At 47.3% G+C, this 10,058-nt stretch overlaps 1 protein-coding gene across 2 annotated transcripts in view; it reads left to right on the forward strand.

Annotated features, from left to right (window-relative positions):
- The window catches only part of ADAMTS18 (ADAM metallopeptidase with thrombospondin type 1 motif 18), a 125,464-nt gene extending 115,649 nt beyond the window's left edge, over positions 1-9,815 (forward strand). For both annotated transcript variants that reach the window (XM_054710688.1, XM_028142836.2), the window contains 5 exons: positions 1,204-1,408; positions 2,902-3,087; positions 4,770-4,982; positions 7,451-7,598; positions 9,684-9,815. In XM_054710688.1, the coding sequence (XP_054566663.1) occupies positions 1,204-1,408; positions 2,902-3,087; positions 4,770-4,982; positions 7,451-7,598; positions 9,684-9,799 (868 nt within the window). In that variant the 3' untranslated portion in view covers positions 9,800-9,815. The remainder of the gene's footprint in view (positions 1-1,203; positions 1,409-2,901; positions 3,088-4,769; positions 4,983-7,450; positions 7,599-9,683) is intronic.
- Positions 9,816-10,058: the final 243 nt, after the last annotated feature.

The following is a 10,058-nucleotide window of genomic DNA, read 5'->3' on the forward strand; positions in this document are numbered from 1 at the left end:
TGTTTTAGAATGCATATAACCCTAGAATCCATGTGCTAAATTCTCTGGCCTAAAGGTCTTTAATTTCTCATGTCAGGCTTGTGGGGGAAACCAAAGAAAAAAATGTATAGGACTAGGAAAGGTGAGAGAAATGCAAAGATATAACAACATATGTCTTAAAATGATACCTAGAACATTGGTAGAACAAGCCGAGTTTTAGACATTGCTGCCGGGATTCAGATGTAGGTATTAAAGATCATATCTGCTAGATCTTTTTTATGAGAGGCCTTCAAATCATAGAATTTCAATTAATCAAAATTAGCTGTTGAAAAGTATTAGTAGTTTCTGTTGATTACCCTTTAAATATAAACCAAGTCTCAGACCACTGTGAAAAAGCTGGCCTGGTAATTTTTAAATAAAGAACACAAGATTCTGTCCCCAACCCATCAGTAAATTTAAGACTAATCAGAAAAGTAGCCGGGGGACTTGCCTCCTTAGACATTTCCTCTGTGAGAACTCTGAATTAACCTGAGCTAACTCCCTTATTTCCACATGGAGCAATCATGTCATGTGTGTACTTTTTGTATGCCAGCTCTGAGCTGAGGACTGGGATGTGGAAATGAGTAAGTTGAAGCTCTTGCCGTCAATGAACCCTCAGCTGAATGGAAGAGATGGACCCTGTCTCCTGCATGTGCACACATGTGTACACACACATGCACACACCTCTCATTGATCCCTCTTCCATTACTCTCATTATTGTAGTTTACATGTTACCTAATAGCATGGCAATTATCAGAAAGTATTGTCGGCATTTGTTCACACGTCTGCCTCTTCATGGAGTTGTAGGCTCCTTAATGGAAAGAACATTGCCTCATTCCTTTTTCCAACCCTGATGCCTAGGAGAGTCCCTGGCACAAAGTTAAGATCCCAAGAAATTTGGCTGAATGAGTGGATTGCTCAGATTTCCAAATGGCACACGTTTCTTCCCCTGCAGAGGGCAGGAATGTGTTTTTCCCCCACGACTTTGTGGTGACTCCCTATAGCTGGACCACGTGAGTCTGGGCTTCAAAATCTGCGGAAGAAGAATTAGTATGCACGGCCCTCATTGGTTCTAACATTGCCCTGAGGCTTTCATCAGGTGGTTAATCTTTCATAGGAACTGCTTTGAAAGCGATGAGCCAAAGCCTCGGCTTCATTGGAAGTAATTTTGCTTTTCACTGGCAGCTGGAAGCCAGGCGACTGGAGCGTGTGCAGCAAGCCATGCGCGGGGGGCCAGCAGAGCCGGAAAATCCAGTGTGTGCAGAAGAAGCCCTTCCAGAAGGAGGCGGCGGTGGTGCACTCCCTCTGCCCCGTGAGCACACCCACTCAGGTCCAGGTTTGCAACAGCCACGCCTGCCCCCCAGAGTGGAGCCTCGGGCCCTGGTCTCAGGTAACGGGGTCAGACTTAGAGCCGTTGGTCTTGTTCCCCATGGAAAAGGAAGGTGACAAAAACATAGGTGGTACCTTTGCTTCCCAAGAGACTCTCAGGTGTTTACACCTTCAGGAGAACCACACTGACTTGATGCAACGGGGCAGTTTAACGTTTTTAGTAATTTTTTATGCAGCCTGCAGTTTGGGATCCTTAGACCCGTGGTCGGCAAACTGCGGCTCGCGAGCCACATGCGGTTCTTTGGCCCCTTGACTGTGTGGCTCTTCCACAGAAATACCACGCCCTGGGCCAGTCTACTCTGAAGAAGTGGCGCTAGAAGAAGTTTAAGTTTAAAAAATCGGGCTCTCAAAAGAAATTGCAATCGTTGTACTGTTGCTATTTGGCTCTGTTGACTAATGAGTTTGCCGACCACTGCCTTAGACGTCCAGAAATTAGAGTGCGTTTAGGCTAGTGAGCACAGCTAGACAGGATTCAAGTGTCAGAGGAATGGGCGGTGAATCTGGCTACTGAATCCTCCAAAGAGAATGGGAAAGACAAATACAGAGAGAGGCCTAAAGGGACATCTAACTCTGTGTCGATGGCCTACAGAGCGGGGTTGCGCCTACTGTTTGCTATTGTCACAAATCCCCAGTGAAAGATACAAGGTTATGAAGCTGGAGGAAGCACAGAACTGCCTGTCATCCACACAGAGGTTCTCAGCTGGGGGACTGATGGTAATATCAGGAGACACTTTTTATTGTCACAATGGGGAGGGGGCATGGGTACTGCAGGTGAGATACACATCCTACAGGGGGCGGGACAGCTCCCAATGGTGAGAATCTGCTCTGTACCAGCCCAGCCTCTGCTAAACCACAGCTGGCAAGACAATGTTAGGCAATAATAATAAAAAAAAAAATGCAGGGGTTTTCTTGCCTGAACGAGGAAGCCAGGTAGCAGCCCCTGCCCCCACTTCTGCCAGGCTCTCTCTTAGGACACGTAATATCGTGGAGGGTGTTGATTTCGGATCAAGTTTAACAGTGCATTACCCTGTCCCCAACAGAGGTCAGCTGAGGTTTTGTGCATTTAATGAGAGGACGTGATGGAAAATGTTTTCTAATGTTGGGAGTATACCTCTCAGGGGGAGAATGTCGTTGAGCATGCGTAGACGTACTTTTAAAAGGAGGGTATACGTTCATCTACCGCTGAGGGCAAATCTAAGGAGTATGTGGTGCTGTCTGGTCTCTCTCTCTCTCTCTGCAATTCGTAGTTATAATTTACAAAAGGAGAATTCAGAGGGCTGTTTCAGCACATTATGTAGGGTGGGCGTGGATCAAGAACATGGCGTTCTTCATGGAAAGGGGCCCTCGTTCATGGAGTGCGCCCCAAACTTCACACGGAAATATTTTGGGAGAGTATTTTATTTCTCTTTCCTGACTACTAAAAGCAGCTATGTCTGAGAACTTAAAAGTCATTTGAAACCAGCATGCCAACAGCATTTTTCTCTTCACCTCAAGTGTTCCAAGACCTGTGGGCGCGGGGTGAGGAAGCGGGCAGTGCTGTGCAAAAGCGCCTCCAGGGCCGAGGGCCTCCCCGAGAGCCTGTGCGCCGGTGTCCCCAGACCAGAGTCGCAGGAGGGCTGTGTCCTGGGGCGATGCCCCAAAAACACCCGGCTACAGTGGGCCGTCTCCTCGTGGAGCGAGGTAGGACTTTCTATCACTGCTGCGTCTGGGTCTGGTTTGTTTTAATGCTCAGCTTATCCACCAGCATCCAGATGCTCAAAAGCTTCTTTCTGTTCGGCACACCTATACCAGGTGCCTTCTAACTATTCCTTCTTCCCGTCTGATTTCTCCATCGGATATTGATAAAGCACCCATCACGGTGTTGGGGCAATGGAGGTACAAACCCCCATAAAGGGTTGGGATGGAAACATGGGTCAGGGATGCAAAGTGCTGTGACGGGGGCTGGCCCACCCGTGGGGCAGCCTGGGCCCACTCAGCCCAACATCAGGGGGAATCCTTGTCAGAAGGGAGTTTGCAGGGAGTGTGAGCCTGAACGACGGGCAGGAATCGGGAGGGGCGGGGGGAAGAGACGCCGCTCCACGCAGAGGGGTTCCCCACGCAGGGAGAGACTAGAACATCCTTGGTAAGGACGGAGCCGGGTGTGCTGGAGCTGCAGACATCGGGGACATGAGGGCCTCGGGGAACAGACTGAAAATCTACCCTTTAAACATTGGGGGGACCCGTTAAACTGTTGAAGAAGAAGAACAAGCAGGTTTTCGTTTCAGAGAGAAGGGGAATCGCTGCAAATGGGCAGAGGCCAGAAAGGCGCTTGCATGGGCATCAGAGTGATAAAGAGAAGGGGGCACGTGTTTCAGGGAGGGAGAAGTGGTACCTTTGAGGGTTCCTAGAGAGGCCACTGGTGCCTTCAGGAATACGTGGGCAAGACGAAGATGCCTCCTCGATTTCTGGCTTGGGCACCTCAGTGGAGTTCACAGACACAGGAATCCTGAGGGAAGGAGCCAAGCCAGACAGAGTTCGGTACCCGGGAGACAGGTGTGTGCTCGCAGGAGTTCAGGCTGGCGAGGTCCAATACGGGAGGGGTTTCTGGCGCATCAGCTCTGGCTCTTGTCCATCAGTGCCCTGCTACTCCGCCTCGAGGATAAGGGTAGAGCAGAGTGTGTCCATCTCTCCCTTCCTCGCTCATTTCCTTTGAGAGACATTAAAACCCTAGTGGCTACATGCTTGGGCCTGCCCCCCCCTCACAGAGCTGCTGTAAGTATGAAGCTCAGCGCCATCCTTCACTGTTCGATGGTTACACCGATGCCAATGCATCAGTCTCAGTTCATCAAGGCCCTACACTGTATCCCATAATACTTTAAACAGAAACACGTCTTCTCACACTGACTTCATCAGTCTCCATCCTCCTCTCTCCCCGCTGCGGCAGACATCATCGGGTTACACCTCAGCCGAGAGGGGCAGGGTAAACAGATAGGGTTGTTCTTCCCCTCGGGAGCCTCCAACTCTCCTCTTCGTGCCCTGCCTCCTTGGCACAGACTCCCGAATCCTTAGGCCTCAGGTCAACCTGCACATCTAAATACACACCAGCCAGAGACCCTGGCTCCATCCCCTGCCACCCCATCTTTGGACTCTGCCGCACTCACAGCCGTAGAGCGATGCCTCATTTTGGTTTGTTGGTGCTGATGAGCCCTGTGACTGGTTTTCTCACCTGTGGCACGAGGGACGTGGTGCCATATTGGTGGGATTCTTGTGTGCGTGTGGCTGACCTGCCATCACCCAACCCCTGTCACTTCACGTGGATGGTACATCCTCAGGCCGGGGCACATCTGCTCGGCAGACCTGACGCCTCCTCTCTTGGCTCCTAGTGCTCGGCCACCTGCGGGCCGGGGGTGAGGAAGAGGGAAATGAAGTGCAGCGAGAAGGCCTTCCAGGGGAAGCTGATAACCTTCCCGGAGCGAAGGTGCCGCCACATTAAGAAACCCAACCTGGACTTGGAGGAAGCCTGCGGCCGAGGGGCCTGCCCAGCGCGGCCCGTGTACAATGCGGCAGCTGGATGGTATTCATCGCCATGGCAGCAGGTGAGTGCCCCCAGATGAACGAGGTTTGTATTTAAGTGAGATGCAAAAAGAGCAGGCGGTCCACCAAGGGCTGCTGGTAGAGACCTGCCCACGTGTCAGGAACCAAGGGCTTCACCACCCGGGTAGCCTGGGAAGGTTACGTACTCTGGGAATCTCCGTTTTCACATCTGCAAAAAAATGGAGAGGATAATATCTTGCAAGGTTTGATTTCTTTTCCACAAGCAAATAAGATAAATCCCTTAGTACCCGGCTTGTCACACAGTGCCATTAAATCCACCACTAGTGTCTTCTATATTCTAGAAATGCCCCTCACGGTCTTGACTTGTTTGGTTCTTATGTCATGTTTCCAAATAGTATAATAGCTAACGTTTGTCACGCCCTTGCTATTCACGACGCTAAATGCTTTACATGCATTTGCTATTTTCTCACTCCCACTGCATCCTTTCAATGGTCTTATTGTGTGTCTTGTGGATGAGGCAGGTGAGGCTCAGAGGTGGGCACCTCAGCCATGGACCCCAGCTCGTTTAGCTCAGCAGATGTCAGTGCCACCCTCTTTCTCGGAAGGCTTCAATGAAGGTTTGGTCCCTTTGGTGTGTGTTTTTTTAATAAATTTTTATTGATTTCTGAGAGGAAGGGAGAGAGAGAGAAACATCAATGATGAGAGGGAATCATTGATGGGCTGCCTCCTGCACAGCCCCCTACTGGGGATTGAGCCACACCCCAGGACCCTTCAGACCAGAAGCCAGCGCTGTATCCACTGAGCCAAACCAGCGAGGGTGATTGCTTTGGTTCTTATTGGTAGGAGTAGGTGATGCGAAGTCGGAGAGAACACTGTTTTGGTCCTTGTGGTGCACAGCTCTTCAAAGAGCTTGTTGGCTTGAGAGGTGCTGCCCAAACCTCACCATGAAACACGGGGCGGGGCGCACTAGTACAAGCATGTCTACATCTATGTTTATATACACATATTTGTGTGCATATATATTATATATACACGTGTACATGTATGTATTCGGTTGACCCTTGAAAAAGATGGGTTTGAATTGTGCAGGTCCACTTATACGAGGAAATACTGTAAGTGTATTTTCCTTATTTTTTTCCTCTAGCTGACTTTATTGGAGAATACAGTATATCATACAAATAACACAAAGTATGTGTTAATTAACTATGTTGTTGATAAATAGCTAACTGTTGACCAGAAGTCTTAAGTAGTTAAGTTTTAGGGGAGTCAAAATTATATGCAGATTTTCAACTGCATAGGTGGGTGTTACCCGTAACCCAAGTTGTTCAAGAGTCAATTGTGTGTGTGTGGGAAGTAAAACATGGGGGAAAGGAAATTAGCATGGTTTTATATCTCTAATGGGCTCGTGCTATATCTGTGTGGTTTCCTATGTACTAAAAGCAACGCCTGTTGCTATGGATTGCTTTTATCATTATTTTAGAGATTTGGAGATTGATTCTTATAAGATTATTTCAGTCAGTAAAGAACTGCCAGCATGCCAACTGCTCCCCTGCCTGGTGTGCTATGAGGGCAGAGTGTAATAGCTGCCACAAATGGCCCATAAAGCCTAGAATATCTACTATCTTCACTTCACAGAAACGTTTGCATCCTCCTGGTTTAGATCAGCGGTCGCCAACCTTTCGGACCTCACGGACCACCGGTTGGCGACCGCTGGTTTAGATGAGATAATGATCATACAGCTATATTTGAATTTGGGACTAATTAAAAACTCACACTCTTCCCACCAGAAAGTATTTTTTCATCCTAAATACCAGTCTATATAGTGATGACTGTCCAAGATCAAGTTTCACCTGTCTGCAATTTAAAAAATACAGTGAATTTTAAAAAGCAAAAACAAAAGATAATCTAAAGGGATGTCTTTTTTTTCCCTGATAATATTTTATTCTTTTGTTATGAAATATCTGTTATGTTGTTCAGACACATGAAAATTTAAGAATGCTAACAGTCCTTGTTAGTCATCTGTTTTTTAAAGATTCTAATCAGACAGTAACAGCATTGATAGGGGAAGCATGCTGTCCACCATGCTAACCAGGAATCTGAGCATCATTTCTTTCGCTGCCCTGGTTTTGACCTATCCCCTCCACGATTGCATCTGCAGAGATTATTTGGAATTCTTAAGCTACAGGGATTAATTGCCTAGATGTGTCTGTATTTGTTTCCGCATTCTTACGGCAGCTTCTGTATTTCTGGAAGCTCTCTTCTTTCTGAGTCACCTAACTGGGAGACGCACGCTTGGGTGAGATAGCATTAGCCTACGACCCTTCTAATCCGACCCACTGGCTCCCACGTTAGAAAGACTGTGGACCGCAAGCACATGTACCTGGCTCTGGACGATTTATCAGCAGGCACCTGGGTCACGTCATGAAGCCTGGAGACCCTTTCTTTGATGTCACTGACATTAAATGGATCCCATCCAGCTGAGTGTTTCTGACGCCTCCCTCTTCTGCAGTGCACGGTGACCTGTGGGGGAGGGGTCCAGACCCGATCGGTCCACTGTGTGCAGCAGGGCCGGCCTTCCTCAAGCTGCCTGCTCCGACAGAAACCTCCGGGGACACGCGCCTGTAATATGAACTTCTGCCCAGCTCCTGAAAAGAGAGGTAAAAAGGACCCCCCACTCCAGTCAGTTTTACTCATCTTCAGAGAATGCTTCCAAATCCCATCAGATCTGGTTGTGCAGCTTGTACATTCCACACGTCTAGGGGATGCCATTCACATCAAAGTCCACGTGAACAGCACTCCTTGGAGGGGTACAAGGCACAAATCCAGCAGTTCCCACTCAACATGATCTCATAGGCAGGGGAGATTTTGTGCTATGATAAGGCTTTTTAGTCATTCATTCTTCGCAAGGGAGAAATGGTAATCTTGCAAGTCCATTTTTTCTCAACTAAATTTTAATTGAGTCAACACTGTGCCAAAGATTGTATAATCAATGGTAATGCAAGAGTGCACAAGAATTGCGCTCAAGGAGCTCACATTTTAATTGAGAAGACAGTGACATTACAGTCCAGTCCAGTGACTATGTATTGTCCTAGGATGACAGCTGACATGTTTTCTTGGTTCAAATGAAATGCATATGTGCCGATGGGAAATTCAGTGAAGGAACTACACCATTCCTCACTAGTGCAACTTATTGACAAACACCATGAAATATTTTTCAGCCGAACCAGATTTCCTTGGGCTCAAGAATCATGTACCTGCTGAGTTTTCTCTGTATGTAATCACAGCTTTTTCCAAGACTCCCCAATCTCTTAGCCTGCACTTGCCAATTTGTGGTGATTCAGATTCAGGACAGTTACTCACTTCCTATCTGAATCTACATTGTGGCTTAACTGCTTCTGAGATAGCCTTAGCTCCCTCCCCTGTTTTATCTTAGGCTTGGAGACCAGAAAGCTAGTCCTGTAGCAGTTCCTCAGAGCCAGATCACCACTAGGCAATCCCAGGATTCTACATACCTGCAGCCTTTCTCATCAGAAAGCTTATGAGGGAAAAGTACACGCATTTTGAGCATGTGGTCATGTTCTCCTTCCTTCACTATCAGTGATTTCAAATTTCCACCCTTTAGTCAGACGGCTCCAGACGCAACCACACATGCAAAGATTAGGGGAGATTAGGAGAATCACATCCTGGGGCCTTGTCGGCCAGTGTAAGAACTACCTTTTACTCTCAGTGGCTGGGAGCTAAGGGGAGAGTCTGGGACATAGGTTTTACATAAAATGTCTTACTTTTTTAAAAGGATCACTATTAGATGGGAATTTTCTTTATTTTTTTTTAGGCAGAAGAACAAAGTTAGGTAGTTCTGAATCACAGAAAGATAGGCTACAAATTGGGAGCTTTGTATGCCCTGACCAAAGGTACATGAGTAGATACCTGTGGGCGGTGTGTAGTTTTGAGTTGCAGGTCAAGGCAAGTTAAGGCTGGCATAGAGGAGGGGGAAACTATCCCAGCTGTGAATGAGAATATGTTTGAAGTCAAAACTCCTTGAGAATCCAGTAAAACGACTGAGCCCTAACTCCTCAAACATGTATTTATGTTTACATGAAGAACATCTTACTTACAATTTCATGCACATTCTGTATCTTGTGAGATGCTTCTGGGTAAGAATTCCTGATGTACAATGTCCTGCTTCTAATCAGTAATCACATCTGTTCTACTTGAACAAAGACGTTAGAAAAGACTGGTGTTGACTTATATCCATTTGGTTGCAGATTGGTTCTGAGATTTATTTAAACAGAGAGTATTGTAGCTGGGCCTCCATTAGGCTCCTGGTTCCCCAAAGTAACGCATGGACCAGCATGGGCATTAGAAATATAGAATCCCAGCACTCACCATAGACCCTCTGAATCAGAACCAGTGGTTTCACAAGATCCTTCGGTGATTCTGAATGTGCTGTTCCAGGTACTTCCCTGGGGTGTAAAATGGGGAGGATCAGATCATCTCTGGCTAGATGTGACTTTTTTTCTTAACATCCACGTTCCCCCCACTGGTTTAAATTTTGCTAATGGTCATAGTCCCTTTTGATGTCTTAATGCCGCTCTTCTCACCCTCCTATCCAAGTCCTAATGGATAAGAAGAAAAGCCACTCAGAAGCACAGGCAGGTAGATCCAAGGTCATTAAACTGTAAGCCTTCACCTTAAGAGACTGAGCCTTTTCCTAGCATGCTAACTAAGTTTTCTCATTTTAGAGGATCCATCCTGTATCGATTTCTTCAACTGGTGTCATCTAGTTCCTCAACACGGTGTCTGCAACCACAAATTTTATGGCAAACAGTGCTGTAAGTCATGCACAAGGAAGAGCTGATGCCCTCCCCAGCACCTTAGGGCCAGGGTCTCACCTTTCGGACCGAAGGCTGAAGACTCAGCACCTCACGGGTGGTTGGCAGTGTTGAGGGGCCAGCTCTGAAGAACAGTCCGGCTTCTTTTTCACTTCCCCAAAGCACATGGTACTCTGAAGCACTTGAAAATGGGAAGCGATGACAAATCTGACTCACGAAGAAACAACGTTGATTTGCACTGTTAATTGAAAGAAGTGATGAATCACACTGAGATATGTCAAGGTG

This window comes from Eptesicus fuscus, chromosome 21 (assembly GCF_027574615.1).
Source record: "Eptesicus fuscus isolate TK198812 chromosome 21, DD_ASM_mEF_20220401, whole genome shotgun sequence".
In the NCBI taxonomy this organism is placed as follows: Eukaryota; Metazoa; Chordata; class Mammalia; order Chiroptera; family Vespertilionidae; genus Eptesicus; species Eptesicus fuscus.